Below are 27,067 nucleotides of genomic sequence, written 5' to 3'. Positions count from 1 at the left end.
CCGGGTCCGATTCAATTCTGCGCCATCGCAGGCGTCTGGGCTCGCGGCATGGCAGACGACACGTTGGACGCCACAACACGCAACTTAACGAATCGAGACAAGACGTTGTCATGCCGAACAAGGCAGAGACACAGGAATGAAGCTTACTGGCTGGCTATGCCGGTTCTGCCTGCAGACGGGCAGCTTTCCCCGCATGATCCAATACTTGGGAGAGCCGTGGTGGAGCCGCTGTACGAGCGTCGTAAAACCGATTGACCACTTGTTATTTCCTCCTAGCTTTCTCAGTGATTCCCCAGCTCTGAGAGAAACTTCTGGCTCCAGAAGCGTCCATGGGCATGATGTGCCAGCAGGCTAGGCGTGCTACTGCAAGGGTAGGCCGAACGTGTGGGTGACGAGAACCGTACACTATGTCATCCCACTTAGACCGAGAAGTATTGTGACGTCAGTAAGGACAACAGTGGAATCTTGCGAACTTGGTATTAGTCTTGTCTTGGAAGTTGCGGTAAGTATGCTTGTTTGGCGGGGTATCAAAGACTTTGTTCGGTGCTTGCCAGACCATGCGGTAATTGTGATTGGATAGACGAACCAGCCCATGCGGAGAAGCTCTGTGGTCCCGGACACAGCTTTCCCCACACTACCCCGGAAATCCCTCCGTCCGTTGTCTGGATGCTCTCGAGTACATGTCATGGTCGTCTAGACTATGTCAGCGGCGGTCAAATGATTCTCAAAGTCTGCTAGGCTCCACGTTTACTTCCTCATTTAGTCAAGCCCCCCCAGATTGTCTGATCTTTCGTCGGCGATCAAGCCTGACGCGCAGAGGACGAGGCTTTCTGCAGGTACATCGAAACAAGTTGTCAGCAACATACCATCAACCTATCCGCTCAAGGGTCTGCCTCGCTCTGTAGCTTTGGTGCCTGGCCAGAAGCGAGAGCAAAACTCTGATGTGGTCCTACACAGAGTCTGATAGGCACTCAATCTCATATAATTTATATGGCTCTTCAACGATAAGTTGCATTGTGCTCCCTACTCAGTGCATTTGGCGAAGTTCTTGCCAACTTGGTCCGGAGTGGGGGGCCAAATGTGTAAATGATCACTCTCCAGGTGACTTTGTTCATGGGGTGTCCTGAACGGGAGATGTCGTGTTTGACCTGCCTCGAGAGAGGCTAATAATTGGCCAAGCTGCAAATTGAGCATCGGCGATGTTGCGCAAATGAAGGTTTATACATGTACTGCATGTGAGGTGGACGTGCGCCGAGAAGCTTGGCGCACAGCATCGATGATTCTTAAGGTACAAATCGCAAAATTCCCAACTTTGATGGCTGGATTTTATCATGATATATAAGGACCTGAGCATTTATTCTGTCTTTATTAAGATGAGGCCCGTTGATCGGCCGACCCAAGGAGGAGGAAGCGGGGGTCATGCGCCTTCCATGAGCTTCGTCGAATTCTGGGAGGTCCGCTGTCTTCCTCCATGGAATGCTAGAAAAAGGCCAGGGCACCATTGTAAGATTGAGACTGGAAGAGTCTCAGATGATTTGACGATAGAAGCATGAAACAATTGCTTGAATTTGGCGTCGTCTGGCAGATATCAGGTCCAAGAGAATCCAGGAAGCCACATCCAACCTCACCGCGGCTGATACATATTTTTCGGTCCCTTTTTCTCTCCTGTCGTTTGACTTTCACCATCTAATGCTCGCCGGAAGACTTGCTCTAACCTCGGGAGAACCTTGTCCTGGTTCTGAGCAATCTGATAATGGATGACCAGCCTATTGCCGATGAGTTTCAATCCCACCTCGTCTCCCAAAGCGATGAAAGTCTTCGTGCTGCACCCTGCAGCATCTAAATCAAGCCAGCACATGTTTGTTTCAACTGGAAGAGTAAGCTTGCCGCCTAGACTGGTCCAGAGTTCCCCGATCTTCATTGCAGTCTCATGGGACGATTTCAGAAGACCATCTTCGCCGTTGGGCCCCTTTCCAAACGTCTCGTCAACGGCAACCCTGGCAGGAGCCGCCACCAGCCCGGATTGTCGGAGACCACCACCAATAGACTTACGCACCCAGCGGGCATGCTTGATGTGCGCTGCGTCGCCCACAACGATGCTTCCAATCGGGGCACCAAGGCCCTTTGAGAAGCACAAGCTGACTGTGTCGAATAGTGAACAGTAGTCGGAGAGACTACCGGCCCCGGAGGCAACGGCCTCCCACATTCTGGCACCATCGCAATGTAGCTTAATATTATTCTCGCGTGCAAATTCGGCTATCCTTTTGACCTCGGCCAAGGGGGTAACCACGCCGCCGAGGGTGTTTTCCAAGCTGATGACCCTGGTAGGACAGGTATGAACATCATCATCAAGAGCAGCATGGGCCTCAATGTCCTCTTTTGTCAGGTAGGCTCCATTGCGCGGTACCACGGGCTGTAGCATGGCGCCACAAAGCGAAGCAACGCTGACGACCACCAATCAGTAAATCTCACGTAGTACAAGAGCTGAGGGGGATGCACGAACCCGCCAGCCTCGTACTTGATAATGTGAGCGCGGTGGTCGCTCAATACACTGTACGGAGGTTGCGTGAGGAGGGCCCGAAGGGCCACTTGATTACCCATGGTCCCGGAAAGAACCAAGAGAGCGGACTCCTTGCCAGCAAGAGCAGCGACATGAGACTCGAGTTCGATGGTTGTGGGGTCCTCTACGAAGACGTCATCTAGCAAGCTGCAAGTTTGAATGGCAGCGAGCATCGAAGCCGTCGGAGTGGTCATGGTATCGCCTGATCATCACTGTCACTCTCGGCACTTTGAACAAAAACTGATGCCCTACTTACTTCTCAGGTCGAACCCCGCAGCACCGAGATGACCAACCCAAGCATTCTGCTTAGGGGCGTGGGCAGTACCATTGCTCGTGTTGCTGATAGCGGCTGGGGACATTGCTCCTGAAAGTGGTCGGGGTGACGATGTGTGGATGGATGATGCGAGGCTTGGAAGTATGTGGCGGGTGAAGACGCTGAACGTCGTTGGTAGCTGCGGGGTTGGCCAGGTACAAGGTCGTCTTGACAAGGGCGCGCGTATGGCGAAGGGAACTGCGGGTGCGCGATTAGTGTTCCGATTTTGCTTCGAGAGTTGAAGATGGGATGCTCAAGGTTGAGTGATTCATGGTGCTTGGCAGGGGGCAGCGAGCAGGTTTGGCAACACGAAGGAGCTCCCTAAGCGGCTTTCAACTTACTCATTATCCTGACCGTGTTCATCTTGTTAGCTGAGACGAGATGCTTTCTTGTGCAACGTATCCGACCAGTCTCTCCATACGCTACCAGACAAGTCCGGGGTCGGAGTCGGGGTTGATGTGGAGTGACCAGCAACAGTTGTCATAGAGTGGAGCACCCCCGGTGAGTGGATAGGATTTTTTCAACGTCGCGAGATAGCTCGACAGCAAAGTTGGACCACAAAGCTAATTAGAGTCTCGTATTAATACTGTTTCTCACGAGTTACCTCAGCGGTGGCCATTCATGTGAGAATCTAGCTGTTTGCTGCCTCTATTGACACGGAATAGACGTGCCGCCAACGCCCCTTCAACCTACGTAGTTAGGCACCTTACCTTACCTTAGGTGGGACGCATCTGCTTATCTTATCAAGACCTCCACAGATGCCAAGGTATGGTAAGGTACCTTACAATGTATACTACGTAGGTGCTCACATGTCCCAGGACCACACCACCTAGGCACCTTGACATCTCAACTTTTCCAGAGGTGAAGAATGAAATTGTTTCAGGCCAGCAGGTGCTTGGATCGTGCAAGCTCCAGAGCTGGGGCCCGTTGGGCTTGGCCCTTGATAGCATTGCTGGAACTTGAAACCCGGGCGGCGCGACAGTGAGCGGCTCAGACATACCAAGGTCTGAAGACCTTCCATTGCTAAGTAGGCATTGAAACAAAAGCTTTACCTTGGCCTGCCACGCCTGCGTTGCCTTTAAGTTGGGTAGGTGAGTGGGTGGAAGTTTACTTCCAGAGACCTGGAAACGCCAAATACTTTATTAACGGCAGAGCATATCCACAACAGGCAGCCGGCAGCAATAGCCATCATGGAAGTCTGTTTCGTCGTTTGTTGACGGTGGAACTCCGCCAACGCCGTCGACGGTGGATAGAGCTTCGCAAGTTGTGCAGGGGCTTTACTCAGCACATCCTGCACCATACGAGGTTTCTCTGGAAAGGAAGCGCAAATATGGAGCCTTGGCGCAGCAACGCCCAGCCTTATTTTTTGTCGCGCTCCGCACCTTCTTGACCTGTGCGAGAGACGGAAGACCCCCCCACCTCACTCGGGAGCAACTCGGCAAAAGTGACTAGGCCCCACTAGGCCTGGTAATAGCTTCTTCTTGAGTTCTTGCTACGGCCTACACCCCTGTTGGCAGCGCCAACCAGCAGGACGCCCCCCGCTTCCCATCTTTCCCAGTTACACCGAGGTGATTACCTACGGAACGTGGCCCCGTAGGAAGGCAAACATGGATGTTCATGCAATGCAGCTCGCTTTTCCACCAGGGACTGGAAGAAGCTCATTAGCCCACCAGAGAAAAGAAACAAAAAAACGCTTAGGTTGAGGGCATCGAGGTGTTTTGCACGCCGGGCCCATTCCCATTGTCAGGCCTGATCGTCTGATCTGCCGCAGTGCGAAAAAAGTTGTCTTCTCTGCGTTTCCAAACAGAAAACCCAAGCGGCTTTGGTCACATCACTCAACCCTGGCCTTGTCAATGTCAATGACGGACTGACGGACGGACGGACGGGCGGGCGGTATTTCAATGTGTCGGCCAGATATACCATTTCCCCAAATACACCCAGACAACAGATGGCACACGCCGCAACCGTGTCCTAGGTGGACACTTATTACCTGCAAATGCAAAGCACGGGAGACTCACACCTCGAGCTGAGGAGACGGAGCCGCCGTGTGTCTGTCACGTTAGATAATGGAATTCGGCCGATCTGCTTCCAGCCCATTTCAGGGGCTCCCTTGATTTGTATGAAGCGCCCGCCATCACGCTATTAGTGTTTCCCAGCAATACGCCAAGCTGGAGTGCCACTTGAATCAGAACTTCTGCCTAACCCAGGTAGGCACCTTCAAACCTAGTGCAGAACGTTTCCTTCATTAATAAAGCACGTGTGCTTCCTTGACTTTCCTTCGTTTTGCCCTCAAGGTCCTTCCTTTGACATCTCATGCCAGGTCAGATTTCACCAGGTGCTCGAGCCCGTCCGAGCCTCAACGCAATCGTCCCCTTTATAAACTCACTGGTTTCTCCCCTGGTATCCTTGGTTCACAAACTTCTCCAGGCCTGAAAACATGCGACAAGGCTATTCCCGTCGACGAACCATCTGTGGTCCGGACGCTCTTATCTGAGCAGATCTGCGCAGCGCGTCTTCTTCATACTGCCTCTTTGCTACTGTACCCTCTCTCCCGCTCCCGACCAGTAATGCCGGCCTAGAGTTTACGTTGCATCTGCCGTATCTGTTCCACCTTCTCTTGCCGACTATTGTTTCAAAAGGCGAAACGAAATAGCCTCACCTCGCCGACTCAAGACCAGCTCGTCTTCAATCCTATCCAACCCCCCCACCTGCCACTCACCACTTAGCCTATCTACATCATGGTACTCCAATGGCGCGTTGGCTCACCAGTTGTTCTGAAGCTTATACTGGCGGTAACCGTTTGCCTCATCCTGTACATCAGCCAACATCCAGCCCTCGACAGATTCGATCACCGCATTTCGAGCCTCGACTTGTCCCTCAAGCTCCCCAAAGAAGGTCTGAATTTCGGCAATAACAGCGATCACCATGGCTTTTACTCCTCCGACGCCGCCGACCGATTCTGCAAGCACCATGGTTACCCCGTCTTCACTCCTCAATCAGAGACTGGCCAACGAAAGGTGTACGACCTGTTCATGGTCAATACGGAGCTCGACTGGATGGAAATTCGCTTGAACTCTACATACAACTACGTTGACTATTTTGTCATCGTCGAGTCCCCAAAGACTTTCACCGGCAAGCCCAAGCCACTCACTATCAAGGAGAACTGGGATCGGTTTAAGCCTTACCACGACAAGCTCATTTATCACGAGCTCGAATTTCCGTCGACCTTTAACCCTAGGAGATCCTGGGACTACGAAGACTTGCAGCGCAACGCCATGTACACCCAAGTTCTACCCAGACTCGTAGGCAAGCAGGCCCCAGTGTACGGAGACGTCATTCTCGTCGCCGATGTTGACGAGATTGCCCGACCAGAAACACTCCTGGTCCTGCGAACGTGCCAATTTCCCCGTCGTCTCACCTTGCGCAGCCGGTTTTACTATTACAGCTTCCAGTTCCTACACACGGGGCCTGAGTGGGAACACCCGCAAGCCACCTACTACCAGGGCTCACGCACACTCCTGCCGGCGAACCTCCGAATGGGAGATGGGGGTTTCAAGCCTCTGTACGATCTCGAGAAATCGAACCTCGCAAACGCCTGCTGGCACTGCTCCAGCTGCTTCGCCACCGTCGACGAGTTCCTTACCAAGATGTCGTCCTTCTCTCACGAGTGGATGAATGGCGAAAGGTTTCGAAACAAGGATCGCATAGCGGACGCCATCAGGAACGGAAAGGACCTATGGGGCCGTGCCGTTGATCAGTTCGTGCGCCTGGATAATAATACAGACATGCCGAGCATCCTGTTGGACGAGCAGGAAAGATTTGGGTATATGGTGAATCGGGATGGGCCCTCAGCGGGTTTTACTGACTACCCATGATTGTACTGGCTTTCTTTGGATCTGGTTGTTGTTTTCTGTTTTATTTAAATGGACACATTAGCAAGGAGTTATTGGTCGGGTTTACATGGAGGAGTCGTATTTACTTCTTTTTTAGAGGAGGCGGGGATGACGAGGCCATGAAGGAGATTGCCTTGCCTGGCAGGAATGGAGATTGCCTTGCCTGGCAATTCCTTCATACACGAAAAGCATCAGATACTCTAGAAATCACCTTCATTCCAGTTGGTTAATGGGGACGTTTTCTCTAGCAACGGACGTGATTGTGGCTATATGGATGACATCGAACGAGTGCGTGTGTGATGAAATATTTGAGTGGACACGCAAGGTCCACTTTCCACGTCTATCTTACGTGATGATAGCACCCCGGATACCATACACTCACTGTGAGATTGTGAGACATGGCGGTAAGGTAAGCTGAGTGAAATGCATGTTATCCGCATCTGCCTTACCTTGAGGTGTGTAAGGTGAGGCACTGTGTAGAGTGGGTGAGTTGGCTCTCCCAGTCGCCCGTCCAGTGAGTGTTGGGTTGACGAGGAGCATTTTGCAGCTGTCCGCTTGGCACCTCTGACACCTCTAGCGTCCTAAGCATCACCAGGCCATCCCTGGCTAACACATCGTGGCATCGCCCATTCAATGGGGCCGCGGGAGGGGGATTTTTCCCAAATGATGAAGCACATTTTTCCTCTTTGGCCCTGTCTCCCCCAGACCAGTTTCCCCTTTACCAGCCTTTCTCTCTCTTAAATTTCACACTCCCCCCTTCTTCGCCTCCTCCGACCTCCGAGACATAAACACAACACAAGAGACACGAACCCCCCCCCCCCCCCCCAAAATAAAAAAACAGACAACGAACGCAGGGCAATGGCCCAACCCCCCCTCTCTTTCCCCATGGGCCCTGCAGCAAAGGGGTGCGGAAGCGTCGGTTGGCGGTCCAATCAGGCCTCGCCAGCAGCAGATGGAAACCGATGCATTGATGCGCGATGCGCTGGCAGTTCTGGTCTGTGTGCTGCGCAGCTCCAGAAAGGAATGACAATAAGAGAGAGAGTGTGTACTGAACAAGAGGAAAAGAGTCCGACGAAACTTGATATCCTTTCCTCTACCCCTCCCTTCATTCCTTCCCCAAAGACATCTCACCTCCATCCTTCTTTACCTTGGTTTTCTCCTTTCTCTTCTACCTCTCTCTTGACTACCTTGCATTGATTATCCCCCCGAGGGTGGCCAAGACGCCGTCAATTCTCGTGCCTAGCCCCCTCAAAGACATTCTCGACATCACCACAACACCCAGCACCAGCACCAGCACCAGCACCATCCTCGACTGGGTAGCTCAGTCTCGTCGCATGCTTTCTGCGGCGGGGCGACTCACTTTTATTATATCTTGAGAGTTGTGTTGCAGCAGCAAAACTCTCGTACAGGTCATAAAGACTCACGCATGATCAAGCGATCGTACATCAGTCATGATATTCATTTATCTACTTTCGTAGCATCGTCATGGCCACCCAATCATCCCCCACTCTCCTCCTCTCTACTTAGCTATTTGTCGCCCAAGCGCCGCTGCGTCCCAGCACTTCTAGGCTGGAGGGCCTTCGTCAAACTGGAACACCTGGCCAACTAACTTCAAGATCAAAGGCAAGCGCCCTGCTTCCATAAATGCTGTCCAAAGTTACCGCTAAAAAACAGCCCCCTTCCCTCCCGCTCCGAACTGTGGAATATGGTGAAAATGTCATGGGACCTGGCAAGCTTAGTGCTACTGATGGCGTCACAGACCAACCGATAACGTCAGAAGACCCATGATTTGGAGAACAAGTTTGACACAACAATGTCTCGACACCAAATGCCATGCCGAGTCCTCTCCATCCCGTTTCCAGCCCTCATCTTACCCGCTCGAACCCACTGACTCACAATCCTCAAGTGGTGTGCGATCGAGCGAGAGCGGCAGGTAGAACAACTTCGAGATGGGGCGGATCGAGACCCCCAACGCGCGAGAGTATTACGCTTCATCTGTTCGCCCACTTCATGAGCCACTGCAGCACAGCATCCAAGTTGGTCTCCTCCTTGGCGCTGATGCCGTAGCAGCAGACCTCGCGGTGGCCTATGGACTTGAGGTCAAGCGCATCAATCAGCTCGTCCACCGATAACTTCTGCGGAAGGTCCGATTTGTTTCCTAACACAAGGAGTGGGATTTCTCTCAGGGAAGCTTGGCCCATGAGAGCATGGAGCTCCTCGCGGGCTTGCTGCAGCAAATCCATATCGGCGATGTCGACGATGAAGACGATAGCGTTGACGCCACGGCAGTATCTCTCCCACATCGTTCGAAACCGGGGCTGGCCACCAATATCCCAACACTTCAGTGTAACGTGTCCTCGTTGCACCCGCTTCATGTTGAATCCGACCGTCGGGATCGAGCTACACGAGATTTCAATTAGCCGAGGCTGCTGCTAGCCGAGACCAACCACACCAGAGTCGGCACGATAGTCATTTCGAGGCATGGAGAAGAAAACGGAGTTCGCTTACTCGATCGTGAACTCGCCGCCCTACAAGTGTCAATGTCAGCATGCGGACGGGTGTGGTGCCGTAGAAATAATGGCAGCTATAGGCAAAGGGTCACTTACTGCAAGGACGCGGAGCAGAGACGTTTTACCCGCATTTTGAAGTCCGATCATCGTCACATCCATCTCTGTCGCCCTGTCGTCGCAAGTCAGCTCAAGCTCAAGGAACAATCACCAACAATCGAGGGCAAGGGCAGAGTGGGCGCGGCGGGGTAAGGTCAGAGCGTGCGTCCATCGCTGGAAATCACCCCGCTGCTCATCGCGGCAAACAAAGTGCACTCACCAGAACGTCCTTAACAGCCAGTCGTATACCTTCCGGAAAAGCCCCGCCATGGTAGTGGATGATGAGCGCGATGCGCTGGCGTGAAGGAGGGAAGTGTGGTATGCGTATGTAGCCAAAAGAGGAGTCGCCAACAGGTGCTGGTCTTGTATCCGGATATAGCGCGACGGCAATAGAGGTTGCGCAACGGAGAAAGTTCGGCGGCGTTACGCGGTCGTTGTTTCGTTCGAGAGAGAGACGTCGATACGGTGAGAAAAAGAGAGGGAGAGCGATCGGGTGCGGAGTTGTGGTTTGTATGCTTAAGTATTCGATGCGCTCAGACGCCTTTAGAAATTGGGAATAAAAATGTCTCGTATGACCCGTGGTAGCCGACCAAATGCCGCAAGTCCAGTATTGCTGGCATCGACGAGAAAGATGGCGTCGCAGGTTGCTCCTCTGCTCTGTGCGATGATGGGGGCGGGAGAGACAGAGAGGCTCGATGGGCGTCGCTCTTTCTCGTTGGCGGGCGACGACACTGTAACTGAGAGCAAGTTGCGGCGCAGATGCAAGTGCGGTGCAGGCGGCGGGCGGGAACCAGAAAAGAAGAGTGCAGGTGACGCTTGGCCTGGCCTGTCCTGGCCTGTCCTCTGGGGCCGGGGGAGGTACCTCGTACAGCCTGTGAGGTGTAATTAGTAGGTCCCCACCAGGAAAAGACGGGATGGTGAGGGATGATCGGTCGTGGAAGTGACTGAGTGCCCTGGATGAGGCTTGAGCTTGGAGTTGGGAGGGGACCGGGGTTGGGAGGGGAGTGGAGGGGCACAAGCTGTAGAATGAACAGTGCCGGATTTGGAGTCGCAGGAATTGGCGGTTGGGGAAGAAAGGCGACTCGGAATAACCGCGTTGACAGGGTCTGCAGCGGTTACTAGATCAACGACTGGGGTTTCATTCGTTTGCTTCTACCGGATCGTGTGGATCTGCCAACGGTAGCCGCGAGGAAGGGCCGCAATCAGGGACGGGTGATGGGTAATTATATGTCGATCGAGTGCACCTGAGTTCGGGTGTGAGCGCCTTTACAATATGCTATGTGCGGCAGCGGCATGGAAGTCAATCTACTGACGACAGCAGCAGCAGCGGTAGCAGGGATGAGATGTGAGCTGTGGCGGCGGCGGGCGGCGGCGGAAGGGACTTTCGACAAGGACCAGCTTATGATGCAGTTATTACATACCACGGCGCTCAGTTTGCCTGCGACGGATCCCTTTGGCAAACGTGAATGACTTTTGGGTGCTCGTTGCTCGCTGGGTGGCCCAAAGTGAGAGCTCGCTGGTATGCTACCGGGTGCCAAGACCAAATGAATGGGATGTAACTGATGGCTGTATTCAATGTGGTGCTTGTAATCCGACGGGCTTTCAGTTACCTAGGCACAGAGAGATGGTGACGAGGCGCGATAGCCCAGACGTATAGAGGTTGCCAATGCCCGATATTGGGGGTCGAGAGGCTTCTAGCCGGCTAAAGTTGACGAGTTGCAGCGATTCGACCTGCGGTACAAGGCCAAGGCATGCAGACTTTCAATGGGGGAACCCCGAAGAGATGCGGTGGTGGGATGCGAAGACTGGCTTTCCACCTCGGAAGTTGTTCAGTCGACCTAAGGATGAGGTAAGGTGTGCAAGGGTGAGGTTGCTCAGGTGGTCGTGTTTGCGGGTGGATAGATAGATGGTAATCAGATAATCTCCCGATGAAGAAAGATATGTCGAGAAGGGGAAGGTGAGAAGAGAGTGAGGGGGAGGACCTGCAGCGTGTGGACCTAGATTGTTGCAGGCGGCAGAAGTTCAGATCTGTCTGTCAATACCGTCAAGCAAACCGCAAGGGCTGGCTTGGTGAGGCAGGACGGTGCGATGGAGAGGGGAGAATGGTCATCGGCGTTGGGCGTCTGATGACGTTGTGACTGTGATGAGAGGCGAGTAGCGGGCGGCTCGCCGACAAAGGCGTTTGTTGGCGGCTTCCTTGCTTCTCGGAGGTTCACCAGGAATGAACGTCCAGGCCTGCTCTGCGAGCGAATGAAGAAGCAATAGGTACGGAGCGGCCAGATGGTTATTTCGATGGCGCGAGCTGGAGCAAAGGCGGACCAGGGTGGAGGAGCAGAAAGCGAGGCATCGAATCCGCTGGGAAAGCAGGATGCAGAGAGTATTTAGCAACAATAGGGTAGGTAAGGTAGCGCATGGTCAGGCAAGTCGCAAGGCAGGCTGGGTTGGTTCCAGGCAGGCAGACACGGGGGTGACAAAAACCGCATACAGCCCAATAACATCCATGGAGGGAACCATTCCTCAAGATGTACCTTCTAGAGCTGGGCTAAAGTACTAACTAAGTCTTACGCCCAAGTTGCGACACTGCACTTAAAATCTCTTTTGCCACTGCTGCCTCTATCTCTCGCGCTTCTTCCTCGCCCGCTGTCGTGAAAAGGACGAAGAGAAGAATGAACATGTAGGTGAGAAGAAGCCACCAGGGCATATACAGATCCAAGATATTTACGAAAATGCCTGGCAGTGCTTCCATGTCGAGCTGCGGCATCTGGTCATTACCGGAACGAACCTGCTAAAGGACCAGGGGGGGGGGGGGAATAGGCAAACACACAGGAGTTCCCCGCCACGGGGGGGGGGGGATTTTGGGCACGGGGCGGTGTGTGGGTTAGTGGCCCNGTCCGGTCCCCGCGGGGGGCGGGGGGGGGGGGGGGGAATAGTCTACACCTCAGAGTTTCCCTCCCAAGGATTAGTGGAATTATCGGCCAGGCTGCAGGTGATGATACTGGCCCATTACCTTGCCACGCTTAGGTAGGTAGATGTGAAGCAGTTGGGGATGCGGAACCTCGACCGAATGTTGGAGGAGACTGGGGCCTGGTGCCATTGGCAGGTGAGGCAGGCTCAGGCCAAAAGACAAGGGCGGCAGCATGTGTTATGCACCCCCGGGCATCACCCTGCCATCATCTCATGGCGGGTGCGGAGTGCGGACTGCAGAGGAGGCACGGCATCTCACGCAACTTAAGATGGATATGCCTCGGGTCAGCGCCTGGTCTTGGTTAATCAGGCCCCAGTTAGTGCAGATTGGGCTGCAAGTCGCCAACTGCTCGCTGTAATTTCTGAGGTGCTAATCAGGAGTCGCCCTTTACTAGTTGCTTCTCTGGGAGACTCCAGGAATCTAGATTCAACGGGGAGGGTACCCATCCAACGCCAGCATTGGTGAGAACCAACGGTGCCCGGGAGGGCGGCATGACCACTTTACGCACAAAGGCCTGACCTGATTTGACCTTACCTCACCTTACCTCACCTTTCCGCAACGCTTCCCGCTTAGCGCGGATAGCTTTCACACCCCAGGTAGGTTACTCATGGCACCTTGGGTAAGTTGCTTACTCTGCCTGACGGACTACCAATTGGGCTGGAAATACATCCCGCTGAAAGACTTGATTACCGGCAATGTCAGGACTTCCCGTGCTGATTCGACCCGGCATATCCAGTCTAGTTCATGGATGCCGTGGCGCTGCCACTCATCAAATGTATCGTCTCGATCATCAGACGAATAGCGCAGAGCTCCGTCAGCGAACCCGGGCGATGACAGCCACCAAGCATTGACACGTCCGGTTCAGCCGTCCATTCCCAGCTGTCAGGTTCATATCAGGTTGAGTAACCAACAGTGGCCAGTCAGGTCTGATCGAAGCTTCGTGACAGATTGGAGGTAACGAACCATCGGTGGCACAATCAAGAACGCTGCAGGACGCGCAATATTCTGTTCACACGGCTGATTAGTCCGTCTTCTGAGACCCTGACGGAACACAAAATCAAGAAACGCCTAGGTCGTCAAATGTGGCAACAGACGGACGGGATTGGGCCGGCCTCTGTGGACACCGGATACCACTGGGGACGGGAAATCCGAGAGCATCTCGGTACCGGGTGCACAATCCCGCAACAGTGGGGTTCCGTCTACGGGCGCCTCAAGTTCAGGGCCCCGCATCTCAGATAACGCACCGTCTTCACACTGTCTAGGATAACGGCCTGCATTTTCGGCGAAGGCACGCTATGATTGGACGATGCAATTTTTTCCGCTTCAATCTCCATAATTATTTTTTGTTTTCACCGAGGACCCGGCCGTCGCATTTTGCCCTCTGCGATCCAGAAACTCGGCGCTGGAAGAGGTTCGTTTGCATACCCTCCTCGTCTCCGTTATTTTTCGTCTTGCTCAGAGACACCGGTTCTTGACAATTGTTACATCCACATGACATAACCCCTCGTAAGACAGCAATCATTTCCCACGCAAGAGGGGTCAAAGAACGGCCTCAAACTAATGATTTCAGTCGCAGGCAAGCGAGCGAGAGAGCGAATATGGCGCCCTCAGCAACCAGCACCGAGTGGGATCACCAGTACAACACCGTCCGTCGCGAGAACCTCTTCCGCAACCCCCCAAAGGATCACACGGCTTATCCCGCCCTGCAAGAGGCCGTAAGCCCTCACATTGACTCTTTCAATGCCTTGTTCACGAATGACGGCAAGAACCTCCTCGCTCGAGGCATAGAGGATATCGGCACAAAGACCTACCTCGATGGTGACGACAGGGCTGGTCTCGAAGGCAAGAATCGCCTGTCCATACGGATCAAAGGGGTGGCGCTGCAGAAGTCGCAGCTTCCCCCCTCTAACAAGTTCGCGAGGAATCGTGAAATTCTGCCATCCGAATGCAGAGAGCGTCATGCCACGTACCGAGGCAGGCTATCAGCCACCTTCGAGTACAGGATTAACGGCGGCGATCCCAAAGAATTCGTGCGCGAGCTTGGGCAAGTGCCTATCATGGTCAAGGTAAGCACTCCTGTTCACCCATCGCAGGACCGTCGGCGCGATGCTGATGAGGTATCGGCAGTCCAACAGATGTCATTTGGAGGGCAACTCGCCAGCCCAATTGGTACAGAGGAAGGAGGAATCCGAAGAATTGGGCGGTTACTTTATTGTCAACGGTATCGAGAAGATCATCCGACTGTTGCAAGTCAACCGAAGGAATTTTCCCATGGCGATCAACCGACCGAGTTTCCAAAACCGAGGCCAAGGCTACACTCCGTACGGCATCATCGTCCGATCGGTCAGACCCGATGAGACATCTCAGACCAACGTTTTGCACTACTTGAACGATGGCAACATCACGTTCCGCTTTTCCTGGAAGAAGAACGAGTACCTCGTACCGGTTATGATGATTCTCAAGGCTCTCGTCGACACGAACGACCGAGATATTTTCGAAGGGCTGATCGGCCTGTCCAACACCAAGTCGGCCAAGAACAGTTTCTTGACCGATCGTGTCGAGCTGCTCCTCCGAACCTACAAATCCTACAGTCTCTATAGCAAGACCGAGACGAGAGCCTACCTTGGAGAGAAGTTCCGGGTGGTGATGGGTGTGCCAGATACCATGTCCAACTACGATGTGGGCACCGAGTTCTTGCGCAAGGTTGTTCTTGTTCACCTTGGTAACATCAACGTTACCGAGAAGGAGGACAACGACAAATTCAGAATGCTTCTGTTCATGATCAGAAAGCTGTATGCCCTCGTGGCAGGCGACTGCTCTGTCGATAATCCTGATGCCGTCCAAAACCAGGAGGTTCTGCTTGGTGGCTTCCTGTATGGCATGATTGTGAAGGAGCGCCTTGAGGAGTTTCTGACGACCGCTGTCCGGTTATCTCTGCGCGAGTGGACCAGAAAGCACCCGGCCACCCCCTTCACATCACAGGACTTCGCAAAGGAATTCCCTGCCAATATTTTCAGACATGCCAACGAGAACCTTGGAAACGGCTTGGAATACTTCCTTTCCACAGGTAACTTGACCAGTCCCTCCGGTCTTGACTTGCAACAAACGGCCGGTTTCACTGTCGTTGCGGAAAAGCTCAACTTCCTTCGTTTCATCAGTCACTTCCGAATGATCCATAGAGGCGCCTTCTTCGCCGAACTGAAGACAACGACGGTCCGAAAGCTGTTGCCCGAGTCTTGGGGCTTCCTGTGCCCCGTACATACTCCTGATGGTTCGCCTTGCGGTTTGCTCAATCATCTGGCTCACAAGTGTAAGATCATGACCGAATCTGTCGATGCATCCAAGATCCCCGGCCTTGTTGCGGAGTTGGGAGCTGTAGAAACGTCTTCTGCGGCTACAGATGAAAGTGTTGTCATAATGCTTGATGGCAGAATCATTGGCTTCTGCACACCTCGCGAATCTCTAAGAATCGCAGACACTCTCCGGTTCTGGAAGGTTGAAGGTACTCACGGTGTCCCTCTGCAACTGGAGATTGGATACGTCCCCCCTTCAAACGGCGGCTCCTACCCGGGTATCTACTTGTCTTCTGCGCCTGCGCGTATGATCAGACCTGTGAAGTATCTTCCCCTTGACAAAGTGGATTTCGTCGGGCCTTATGAGCAGCCCTACATGTCCATCGCCGTTGTTGAAAACGAGATCGTATCGGGCGAGTCGACGCACGTGGAGGTCACCCCAACCAATATGCTCTCCATTCTTGCCAACATGACGCCTTTCTCGGATTTTAATCAGTCTCCCAGAAACATGTACCAATGTCAGATGGGTAAGCAAACCATGGGAACACCAGCGACGGCTCTTCGGCACCGAACAGACAACAAGATGTACAGGATACAGAGCGGCCAGACGCCTGTCGTACGATCGCCTTTACACAATGCTTATGGGTTTGATAACTTCCCTAATGGCTTCAATGCTGTTGTGGCGGTCATCTCATACACTGGCTACGACATGGACGACGCTATGATTCTGAACAAGTCGGCACACGAAAGAGGATTCGGACACGGCACTATTTACAAGACGAAGAAGGTCACGCTAAAGGATGAGTCGAGAACTAGAGCTGTCAAGAACATCTCCAAGCTCTTCGGTTTCGCCCCCGGCGGTTTTGTCAAGGGATACTACCGTGGCTTGCTCGACGAGGACGGATTACCCTACGTTGGTCGGATGGTTCAGGAGGGAGATGTGCTCTGCGCATGGCACACGGTGTCAGCAGATTACAGTGGCAAGCTGATCAACCTGGACGGACAGACACACTATGAAAAGTACAAGGAGTCTGAGACTGCCTTTGTCGAGGAAGTACGTGTGCTCGGTAGCGAGTCGGGTAATGAGCCCGCGCAGACGATTTCCATCAAGCTCAGAGTTCCTCGATCCCCAGTCATCGGCGACAAGTTCTCTTCTCGTCACGGACAGAAGGGTGTCGCTTCCCAGAAGTGGCCCGCCGTCGACATGCCTTTCTCTGAGTCAGGTATTCAGCCCGACATCATCATCAACCCGCACGCTTTCCCCTCTCGTATGACAATCGGCATGTTCGTCGAGTCACTTGCTGGAAAAGCGGGTGCTCTCCACGGATTGGCACAAGATTGCACGCCCTTCAAATTCAACGAGGAGAACACCGCCGGTGACTACTTTGGCCATCAGCTGATGAAGGCCGGGTACAATTACCATGGCAACGAACCTATGTACTCCGGTATCACTGGGGAGGAACTGGCCGCTGACATCTATGTTGGTGTTGTCTACTACCAGCGTTTGCGTCACATGGTCAACGACAAGTATCAAGTACGAACGACGGGACCAGTCGTGCCGACAACCGGACAGCCCATCAAGGGTAGAAAGCGTGGAGGTGGTATTCGTGTAGGAGAGATGGAGCGTGACGCGCTGCTAGCTCACGGTACAGCCTTCTTGCTGCAGGATCGTCTGCTCAACTGCTCCGATTACACACGATCCTGGATCTGCCGAAGCTGTGGTTCGTTCCTCTCAGTTCAACCGACCGTGTCGCCGTTTGTGGGCAAGAAAAAGCAGGTCACGACAGTGCGGTGCAGAAACTGCGCGACCCGCCTCGACGCCGGCGACGCGGAGAGCGCCGCCAAGGTGGAGGGAGAAATCTGGGAGGACGGACAGGGTAACCAGTGGGTCGGGGGCGAGAACACGACGGTCGTGGTTGTTCCGGGTGCGCTCAAGTTCCTGGATGTGGAGTTGGCAGCTATGGGTGTCAAACTGAAGTACCGCATCGACTCCAAAGACGCGCCTCGCAAGGGCCCCCTGAAACCCATGAAATCATTACCTTAGATCGACGGCGTTTGGTAGACAAAATATGGGTTTCAACTTGTAAATACAACATGACTTGCTAATGGACAAATGCTCAAAAATGCTCGCAGAAGCGCTTTTCTTGCAAAGCAGCGATGTGTTTTGGTGACAATGCTCCTAAGATCGGGTTCAACTTTCGAACCGAATCTCAGCTTCGCCTTCGTGGCTACAGGCCGAAGGCCGAAGGAAGGGTTTGACAAACGATTAAATGGTGCAAGCGTGGACGACGTTACATCAACATGTGTAGAGTGGCCACAGTCAAATGCAGAGCCGTTTGTCTCATGCAGGTTACCGAATCCAGCAAACAACCATCTCGGCGCATATGATACAGACAATGTCGGCATCCGCCGTATGCTAAGTTCGACCATCGATTAGCGGTTCAGATCTGAGGAAATTCTCAGCATTTCCCCCAGCTATGGCACAGCTTTGGCATACAAAACTCGTGTACCTGGGAGGCCTCGTGGGATCCAAGCTGGATGATTATGGCTCATCGTAGCTGTGAGTGCTTTTGCTCATTGGTCACCGTAAATCGAAAGTATGACGGAAAGCTGCTGGAGCTCATATTCAGGATGAGTTCATATTTGAAATTGAGTCAGTGAGATCTTGCTAGCGGTCTGGATTCGCTCCACCAAAGCCAGCTGCTCCTCGTATCGTTGATACCTCACTCGAGCCAAACATTTCCAGCTGACTTGACACGCTACGTCGCCCTGTTCTCTCCACCATTGTCGTCAGATGCTGTTCAACCAGTCCTTGGTTGTAAGGCAATGTACCTGAGGTGACATACGATCATTAACTCTTTTGGAACGGCGAGAAAAGGCAAGACATATTGCGTTGAGGTACCTGAGTTGGGTAGGAAAGCACGACACGTTCTGTGCCCGCAAGATACCAAGGGTAAGAACCTGTGCCTTCCCCTTCAGTCTGCTATTCCCTCCAATAGCTCCTGCTCTCGCTCTTTTCTCTGGAAGATTAGGATCACACCATGCAGAAGTATCTTGTTTTGATACCTGCCTTGTTTCTTCGAAAATGGAGACTGCCAACCCAAAAAACAAGGGACTCACTTGCGCAAGCACCATATCATCATCACGGCTATGCGGCGTGCCACTCGCGCCCTGTTTGCCTTCCGCGACTCACGTATGTTTCGGACCAGAGAGTGATATCTCAGTATGGTTAATATCCTCGCTCGATCCGCCCCTTTCAACATTTCTTTTAGCCACGCTATTTCCGTCAAAGCTTGAACGACGAGTCCGGCACTGCTCAACGTCCGAAAACCCCGGAATTTTGAACACGATCATTTTGCTGTCACCGTACCACCTGGTTTTCCTCACGGCGATCTGGCTGTGCCGAAGTTTTGATCGACCTGGACAGCTAATACTTCAACCCCCCGCCATCTACCTCTTCTCTGTATCCTCCTACGTGAACACCAATATCCATCCTTCTTGTCAATCTTCTCATACTTTTAAAATCGTGCAGCAGAGGTGTTTCATTGCGCCATGCTCCTCTCCATTGTCCTCCTTGCTACCGCCGCGGTGGCTACACCTTACTCACCGGCGTACGACTATGGCTTCGACGCGGCAAGAGTGGTCAAGCGCCAGACACATGATCCCATCATCATCACCAAGCTGCCTTCTATAAATGGAACCATTCCCAACCGTCCCGAAATCAGAGAGATGAAGCAGAACCCTTTTAAGTGGAATCTCTTCCTCCTCGCATCAAGCATGTTCCAGTTCACGAATCAAAGCGAAGAGCTGTCGTGGTACCAGATCGCAGGTGAGATTGATTGATGAATACCGCGACGACAGGATTGCTGATATGGGTCAGGTATTCACGGTGTTCCTTTCATACCATGGAACGGCGTACCCGGTGTACCGGGAGGCGAGAACAGAGGCTATTGCACCCACATGTCCATTCTCTTCCCATCATGGCACCGTGTATATCTCGCTTTATATGAGGTCAGCTCCCTTTGAGCTTTGTAGCTGGCCACGCAATCACTAACACCATAATAGCAACTTCTCTTTCGACTTGTGCAGATGATCGCCTCGTGGTTCCCAGACCCCACGGAACGAGCTTACTACCAAGCCGCCGCAATAGACTTTCGAATTCCATACTGGGATTGGGCTACTACACCACCGCTAGGAGAGAGCGTCTACTTATCCGAATTCGAGCAGCCCGTTATCCAAGTGTATGGTCCCAACGGATGGCAGTTCATTGCCAACCCGTTGTACAGCTACAAGTTTCGGCCACTAGACCCAGAGGTCTTTTCTGAAGGCGATGTAAGCAATGACACCCACCGGATTAAGGGAATTAGAATCTGACAGCAAAAGTTTCCCCATTGGACAGAGACAATGAGAGCTCCTTTCGAGACAACAGACAACCAGAGCATAGCGCACGCGATCGAGCATGCCAGACCCGCGCTGCAGCAACGACTTTACACTCTCCTTTCGAATTACAAGGACTTTGGACCCTTCAGTAACAAATATTGGGGGACGGAGTCGAATCAGACTCAATACGACTCGGTGGAGTCTTTGCACGATGCCATGCACGTATTGGTGGGCGACCGCGGCCATCTGTATTACATTCAGTATTCGGCATTCGATCCGGTGTTCTTCTTGCACCATACTATGGTGGAACGAATTGTCGCCATGTGGCAAGTTCTGTACCCTACCGCCTGGGTCACTCCCCAAGTCGCAATGGAGCCTTCCTTCACTATGCCGCCGGGTTTCGTTCAAGACTTGTTTACAGAACTCAAACCATTCTATGCGGACGCCAATGGCACCTTTTGGAACTCGGCGATGGCCAGGGACACTATGGCCTTCGGATATTCGTATGCGGAAACAAACCCAAGTCTGGGATTCCACAAGTCCGATAACCAAGCTCGCCTCATTGCAACCATCAATAGACTCTACGGATCATCTAGCCCCTCCGATCTGGCCTGGAAGCAACGAAGAGCCGCGTCTGATCACGAATGGGGGCCGCTAACCCAAGTCCGAAAAGGAACAAGTTCGAAATACGTGCCGGACTTTTCACAAGATCCTAATTTCCATACCAAAGTAGTGACGGACGATGACATGTATACCGAATGGATCGCCAATGTGCGTGTTCAGAATGGGGCATTAAATGGCTCGTTTGCGATCCATTTCTTCCTTGGTGAAGTTCCCAAAGAATCAGTTGCTTGGGCAGCTGCACCGAACCTCGTTGGATCAATGAGCGTATTTGCGATGAAGCATACGGGTTCAGGCAACCATGTATCTGGGACGGTTCCTCTGACATCGGCCCTAATTCACATGGTTTCGGCGCGAACCATCTCTGGGCTTGATCCCGATGAGATCGTACCATACCTTGAGAAACATCTCCAAATTCGTGTGGTTGGAGAAGGCGCGGCCGAAGTTGAAGCGAGAACAATCAACAGCCTACACGTTCAGATCGCAAGCGCTCATGTCCAATCACCCAGGCACGAGTGGGAGCTTCCAAAATGGGGGCCTGTGGTGGAGAGATTTGTGCTGAGCCTCGGCTGACGGTGTCTCCATTTTTCCGACTGGGCGAAGATTAGTTGCGAGGACATGATACTGGTTCCTTCTATTAGAGGTTTTAGAGATAGCAGCTCTTTAATGTGTAATTTGCTCTCACCTTCACGATGAAAAGCTGAGATGGGCGGCGCGTCGATGCACGTTGAGGGACAAGTGGAGACGAAGGTCACGTGAGGTTAAACCTTTCCAGGTTGTGACCATGGAAGGACTCCTTGACATTGGCCCCACTTCCCAGAAGCGGGATAGGAGCTTTTCCGAAGCTTCAGCCTTCCGTCACCCAGGACTATCAACCGGGTCCGTCGCGAGTACTCGCATATAGCATAGCCGCTCTTCCATTTGACGAACGACACGCTCGACACCCGAACTCCGCCGTCGCCAAAATGAAACTCGTCAGGTACGCGCAATTGATCAGCCCTTCTCTCCCTTTACAGTCGGTCTGTGTGCTGAGCCTTCTCCGAGATGCAGAAGGCCGCTCGCTGTAAATCGAGGCCAAAAGAAGAGCTGACAAGAATTTCCAACTTTTAGATTTTTGATGAAGTGCGCCAACGAGACGGTGACAATCGAACTCAAGAATGGTCTGTAACCCTTACTCCTCATTTTTATTCCTCTGGAAAGATGTGCAAACCTTCGCATCCCGTTATATCGACTGCAGACTAACGCGTGTTGGCAAAACTGCAGGCACCATCATCCACGGCACGATCACTTCAGTCTCGCCGCAGATGAACACGGCGCTGCGCACAGTCAAGATGACACCTAGGGGTCAGGATGCCGTATCGCTCGATACTATGAACATCCGCGGTTCGACGATCCGATACTTTATCCTGCCCGACTCGCTGCCGCTCGACACATTGCTCATCGACGACCAACCGAAGCCTAAGAACAAGGCGCGTAAGGAAGCGGAGCGCGGCGGTCCTGTTCGTGGAGGAAGAGGCGGTCCCAGAGGAAGAGGCCGTGGCCGGGGACGCGGTCGCGGACGTGGTTGAGTGGGTGTGGGAAACGGAAACGGCTTTTTGTTTGACGAGGTGACACTGTTGTCTTGTTCTGGGTTGACACCGACATTTTTGATGGGCGCCGAGGAACTTTCTGGTTGCCCAAGGAAGAAGAAAGAATGGTCGTTTGTGAATCATGAAAGACTCTTCAGGGGGGAATATCTATGCCAGCCCCCCCCAAGAGACGACGAACCGTCGATGAACTTTTTGTTTTACAACTTGGGCCCTGAGCTCTACCAAGACAGGCACCTTACACGTTAAGACCAACCGGATGCTATTCAGGCGTTGGGGGTGGTTGGGAAATAAAACAATACAATTCCAGTTCAGGAGCTACAGTGTCGCGAATTGCGGCCATGCGGCTGGTTCGCACACCAGTTTTGTGGCTAAATGAAGAATTGCATGGGTAAGCCAAGGTTTCGAGACAATAGAGCCATTGATCATTCATGTTTCTATATCAAGGCCGTTCCATCTCCCTCCACGCCCTGATGATCTGCAACTTCTCCCACCCAGCCTGCTTCCCGCTCTCCCCAACCGTGACGGCCCTCCACTCGCCCCCAAACCCTTCAATCCGGCTCTTGACCTCGTCCGGCTTGTTCTGCGCACACAGTAGTATATAAGCGCACCCCCTCGGGCTCAAGACCCCGGGCAATGCCTCAATCAAGCGGTCCGTTGTCTCCATGCCGTCCCGCCCGCCCGCGTACGAGAGCGAAAGAAGGTACGAGTCCTCGTCGAACGTCGTCCTCCTCTGCGCGTCCGCGATGAGCGTCGCCGATGACTGCGCGGGGAGCTCCGGGGACGGCACGTAGGGCGGGTTAAAGACGAGGACGTCCACGCTACCTGGTCTCAAGGGGTTCGTGAGGTCGCCCATGGCGGCGCCGAGCCAGAGCGGGGACGCGGTTTCCATGTTCTCGGCGAGGGCGCGGCGGACGGTGGCGTTTGTTGCGAGGCAAGCGTGACCGTTTAGGTCGACGCCCGCGGTGAGGATGGAGGGCGTGCCGAAGAGGGTGAGGGAGTGCGCGGCGAGGAAGGCTATTACGACGCCGGAGCCCGTGCCGATTTCGACCACCAGTGGGGCTGCTATTGACTTGAATGATGATGAGGAGGTGGCGCTTCCGCCGCCGAAGCGTGATGTGAGGAAAGACGCCTCCGAAGAGGCTGATAGGGTGTCCAGGAGGAGGTACGAGTCCTCTGCTGGCTCGTAAACACGCTCAAATGGAACGTGGGAGGTATCTGGCGTAGGAAGCATGGTGGATAGGGCCTGTGAGAGGTGTAAGTCTCACTAAAGTCGACATTGAGAGGGACTGAATTTCTCACGAGGTATTACTGGCAGCTGGTTCTGTCAAGAAGCTTTGATAGATAGAGCGTCTTAAGTCCGCTCGCGTTTTCCAAGACATTCAATCGGATACGTGAAGGGCCCCCGTTGGGTTTTGAAGCTCAAGAGACGATGTGTTGATGAAAAATCGGGGGGAAGAGAGTCAAAATCTCAGATACGCCAGTCGGATGAAATTGTGGGGTTCAATTCACTTACATCAACCACAAATTGAAAGCACAACTTAACAACACACTTTACACTGCAAGTATGATTACGAAGAAAGCTGACCAAAATAAATCGAAATTTTCAGATATCATGAATCTTGAATATAAACTACGAAAGACTTTGTGCTTGCTCAGAATTTATCATTAAAAGACCTAGTCGATGATGCCATCAGGCAAGAAGCTAACATAGTCCAAAGGAGCGACCTCGGGCCCGTCAGGCGTGCCGACAATCTTCAGCGTATCGCCCTTGGTCACCTTGACACCGGGAAAGTTGACCCGGATAGCAGAGTGCCCGTCCAGGAACTCAGACGGCCAGTGGCCCAGCTTCTCCTCGCTGTTACCCCTCCATTGGCCGACGACAACGTCGTTGATGTACGCAACGTACGAACACTTGCCCCTAATGACGTCAAAGTAGTTGACAGCGAGGGTGTACGTCCCAGTCTCGAAATTTACAGCAGTGGATGCTATTCCGGCCGTCGTGTTGGAGCTCGTCACGATGGCCTTGTACCCCGACGCCGCCTCGAAGGGATCGACGTCGACGATCTTGTACCCGTCCAGCGTCATGTGCTCGGCCTCGATGCGGTACTTGTAGTTGCCCACGCGCCCCACCTCGTCGGGGATGCTTGACTTGTTCCAGTAAAAATTGTTGATGGAGTCGCGCCAGACGAGCGAGTGGCCGGCCTGGTACTTGAGCTTGAACAGCACGTGCTCGTGGCGCTCCTCGTCGACGAGGCCCTTGAGGGACTCCCACTGCGGCACAAAGGTCTGCGCCGTGGCCGAGCCGTCGTAATGCGCGTCATAAAAGTGCTGGATGACCGTCTTGCCGCTCTTCAGCTTGTGTGTGTAGGGCACGTGGTGGAACCAGAGGAGCAGGTCGTCCGGGGTCGTCTCGATTTCCTCGTACATGGCTGCCACCTCGGGAGGGTACTGCCCTGCGTTTCTGGTGCCGTTCTTCACTGTGCGGTCCATGCCGATGCTGTCTCCGTCCGCTCTGGTCCACTGACCCCAACTGTTGCCGTCTTGGCTGCGCGGGCTGATCTTGGAATTAGTGTCTGGAAGAAAAAAATTGAATTGGCTCCTTGCTTACCTGGGACCGTAGTGGGCGTAAAGAATGTCAGTCAAGGTCTGGATTCCCAGGTTACCGCTGTAGCTCTCATAGGCGTGCCAGCTTTCCATAGACATCTTGGCAATCGTGTCAACGACCTTGCGGTCGAGGCCGAATGTTAGACGGGTCCAGTCCTGGACAATGGTGACAACATCGTCAGTGGGGTTCCACGCAAGTCTACCGTAGGCGTAGAGGTTGGACATTGCCAAATGGCTTCCAAGCCAGGTCGAGTTGGCGCCAACGTTGATGACACCAGCGTAGCCACCGAGAGGCCTGTTGAGGCGCTTGCCGGACAGAATGTCACTGACAACAGAAGGTTGGCCGTCAATGCGCAGATCAAAGTCGAGGATTGTTTTCCAGAGAGGAGGTAGGTAGACCAAGTGATCCTGCTGGCCGAGGTACTCCTGAGAGACCTGCAGCTCGATGGCCATGCTGGTATTTTTCATGTTGGCGAACAGAGGCGACACGGGCTCCCGGACCTGGAAGTCAATGGCGCCATACTTGATTTGTACAATGACGTTATCATCAAACTGGCCATCGAGGTGCTTGAAGAACTCGACCTGGGCGTTGGCGCGATCAGCACGCCAATCGGACTCGTTCAGCGTGAGATGATCGTAGACAAAGGCTCTGAACATGACGATGCCCTTCTTGGAGCCGTGGTTCTTGAGCTCTTTAGCGAAGAGATTGGCACCATCTGCCAGCGTCCTATTATAGGTCAGGGGGCCGGGCTGACCCTCTGAGTTGGCCTTGACGAGATATCCAGCCATATCGGGAATGCGCGCGTAGAGCTCGTCGGTGATGTTTCCCCACCAGGCAATAACGCTCTCGTCGAGGGGGTCAAACGTGGAAAGGTTGCCGTAGGTTTGTGGCGAGGCAAAGTTGAGGGAGATGCCGACCTGAACACCCCATGGCCTGAAGGCGTCGGCAATCCTCTTCAACCCGTCCATATTCTCGGGAGAGAGGAGAATGGCGTTGGCGTTGACGTTATTGACGATGATGCCGTTGATCCTGGCGGAGGCCAGCAGACGGCCGTACTGGGAGACTCGGGTCACGTCGGTGACGACATTGAGGTTCTCGAAGAAGATGGAAACACCGCCGTACTGCCCAAGTCAGACTAACCCGTATTCAATAAGAATTCGAAGAAGAGAAGATTGCTTACACCACGTTCAATGCTGCCATGGGTTCCCGTGCCGTCCATGTTGTCCCATTGGTTTGCCCATCTGATAGGAGCCGAAGGGTTTGTCGCATAATTCACCTCAGTGAAGTTGCCCTGCGCCAATAGACTCAGGTACTCGAAGGTACCGTAGAGAGCGCCCCTTTCGTTCTTTCCTAGAATCTTGACACCGTCTTTCTTGACGCTGAGCCAGAAGCCATCCTCAATGAGGTCCGCCTCGACTCCTTTACTTCCACAAGCCGCAACGTAGTCTTCGACAGTAGAGATGACAACGGAAACACCAAAACAGGCGTCCTGGCCGACAGAGACCTTCTTGCCGAGGACGCCCTGGTAGCCCTTGGTCAATTCGGACAAGGCAGAAGCAATTGGGCCGTTTTCCGTCGCATTGAGGCCGATGACGGTGGAGGGTAAGGAGTCAGCGAAGCCGGAAGACTTGCAGTCTGGCAGCCGAGCATAACGAAGCCAGCCGTCGAGGCCGTCCTCTGCGGCAACGAGGCCGAGAGAAGCAAGGAAAAGCAGCTTCCACATGACTCGTGGCCGGTGGAAAGAGGTGCTGCTGGCGAGAAGAACCAGTTGGAGAGAAGCACATGCTCAGGAAAATACCTGTTGCATGGTGGGAATGGGGGCCTGCAAGCTTATAAAAGGAAGAAGCATCGATTTCGTCGGTACGCGAGCGTCATTGGGGTGGTATTCCCAGATCTGCGGAACTCGCAGGACCAGGAACAGGAAAACATCATTTTCCTACAACCCAGGCCTGGTCAATTACGATGTCTCCAAGGGGGTCCCGGGTCAAATGCCACAGGCCGACAGCGGTGATGGGCAGATGGGGTAACCATCGTATTCAGGCTAAAAAGAAAGCCGACATATTCATCCATGGCTCGGGTGTGGGGAAGCTCTGGGGGAGACCATCGAGGTCGGACTACCTTACCAATACAACCTGTTTCCAACCAACTTCAAATGAGCCCTTCGACAACAATGTGTCCCCTTTTGTGTTGAAGTCTAAACATCGACGTGCGGAGAAATTGGCACTAGCGGAGAGAACTGTGA

General features: G+C 53.4%; 8 protein-coding genes across 8 annotated transcripts, besides 1 other annotated feature; 4 read left to right on the top strand and 4 right to left on the bottom strand.

Annotated features, from left to right (window-relative positions):
- Window positions 1-1,624: 1,624 nt before the first annotated feature.
- Window positions 1,625-2,919, bottom strand: CORC01_13963 (beta-eliminating lyase; the record flags this gene model as incomplete). Its single annotated transcript, XM_022625577.1, has 3 exons — window positions 1,625-2,444; window positions 2,504-2,762; window positions 2,817-2,919. 3 exons carry the CDS (start codon window positions 2,917-2,919, stop codon window positions 1,625-1,627), a joined length of 1,182 nt encoding a protein of 393 aa, XP_022467915.1.
- Window positions 2,920-5,611: 2,692 nt separating this feature from the next.
- Window positions 5,612-6,748, top strand: CORC01_13962 (glycosyltransferase family 17; the record flags this gene model as incomplete). Its single annotated transcript, XM_022625576.1, has 1 exon — window positions 5,612-6,748. One exon carries the CDS (start codon window positions 5,612-5,614, stop codon window positions 6,746-6,748), a length of 1,137 nt encoding a protein of 378 aa, XP_022467914.1.
- A 2,009-nt stretch (window positions 6,749-8,757) lies between these two features.
- Window positions 8,758-9,642, bottom strand: CORC01_13961 (ADP-ribosylation factor family protein; the record flags this gene model as incomplete). Its single annotated transcript, XM_022625575.1, has 4 exons — window positions 8,758-9,166; window positions 9,275-9,294; window positions 9,373-9,445; window positions 9,593-9,642. 4 exons carry the CDS (start codon window positions 9,640-9,642, stop codon window positions 8,758-8,760), a joined length of 552 nt encoding a protein of 183 aa, XP_022467913.1.
- Window positions 9,643-13,935: 4,293 nt separating this feature from the next.
- On the top strand, window positions 13,936-17,674 carry CORC01_13960 (DNA-directed RNA polymerase I subunit RPA2; the record flags this gene model as incomplete). The annotated part of the gene is made up of 2 exons (XM_022625574.1): window positions 13,936-14,403; window positions 14,465-17,674. The coding sequence occupies 2 exons, from the start codon at window positions 13,936-13,938 to the stop codon at window positions 17,672-17,674; spliced, it is 3,678 nt and encodes a 1,225-aa protein (XP_022467912.1).
- A 1,181-nt stretch (window positions 17,675-18,855) lies between these two features.
- Window positions 18,856-18,927: a sequence feature (Short protein (CORC01_13959, OHE90736.1) was converted to a misc_feature.).
- Window positions 18,928-19,182: 255 nt separating this feature from the next.
- CORC01_13958 (uncharacterized protein) lies at window positions 19,183-21,204 on the top strand (the record flags this gene model as incomplete). Its single annotated transcript, XM_022625573.1, has 4 exons — window positions 19,183-19,459; window positions 19,511-19,641; window positions 19,696-19,962; window positions 20,014-21,204. The coding sequence occupies 4 exons, from the start codon at window positions 19,183-19,185 to the stop codon at window positions 21,202-21,204; spliced, it is 1,866 nt and encodes a 621-aa protein (XP_022467911.1).
- A 392-nt stretch (window positions 21,205-21,596) lies between these two features.
- CORC01_13957 (small nuclear ribonucleoprotein Sm D1) lies at window positions 21,597-22,199 on the top strand (the record flags this gene model as incomplete). The annotated part of the gene is made up of 3 exons (XM_022625572.1): window positions 21,597-21,610; window positions 21,742-21,791; window positions 21,895-22,199. 3 exons carry the CDS (start codon window positions 21,597-21,599, stop codon window positions 22,197-22,199), a joined length of 369 nt encoding a protein of 122 aa, XP_022467910.1.
- Window positions 22,200-22,659: 460 nt separating this feature from the next.
- CORC01_13956 (uncharacterized protein) lies at window positions 22,660-23,451 on the bottom strand (the record flags this gene model as incomplete). The annotated part of the gene is made up of 1 exon (XM_022625571.1): window positions 22,660-23,451. The coding sequence occupies one exon, from the start codon at window positions 23,449-23,451 to the stop codon at window positions 22,660-22,662; it is 792 nt and encodes a 263-aa protein (XP_022467909.1).
- A 443-nt stretch (window positions 23,452-23,894) lies between these two features.
- On the bottom strand, window positions 23,895-26,548 carry CORC01_13955 (alpha-glucuronidase A; the record flags this gene model as incomplete). Its single annotated transcript, XM_022625570.1, has 3 exons — window positions 23,895-24,774; window positions 24,829-25,946; window positions 26,006-26,548. 3 exons carry the CDS (start codon window positions 26,546-26,548, stop codon window positions 23,895-23,897), a joined length of 2,541 nt encoding a protein of 846 aa, XP_022467908.1.
- Between the last annotated feature and the right edge of the window lie 519 nt (window positions 26,549-27,067).

Source organism: Colletotrichum orchidophilum (assembly GCF_001831195.1).
Source record: "Colletotrichum orchidophilum strain IMI 309357 chromosome Unknown Scaffold_226.1, whole genome shotgun sequence".
Taxonomy (NCBI): Eukaryota; Fungi; Ascomycota; class Sordariomycetes; order Glomerellales; family Glomerellaceae; genus Colletotrichum; species Colletotrichum orchidophilum.
Note: the sequence above shows the minus strand (reverse complement) of the source record. Positions and strands in the feature narration are given on the sequence as shown.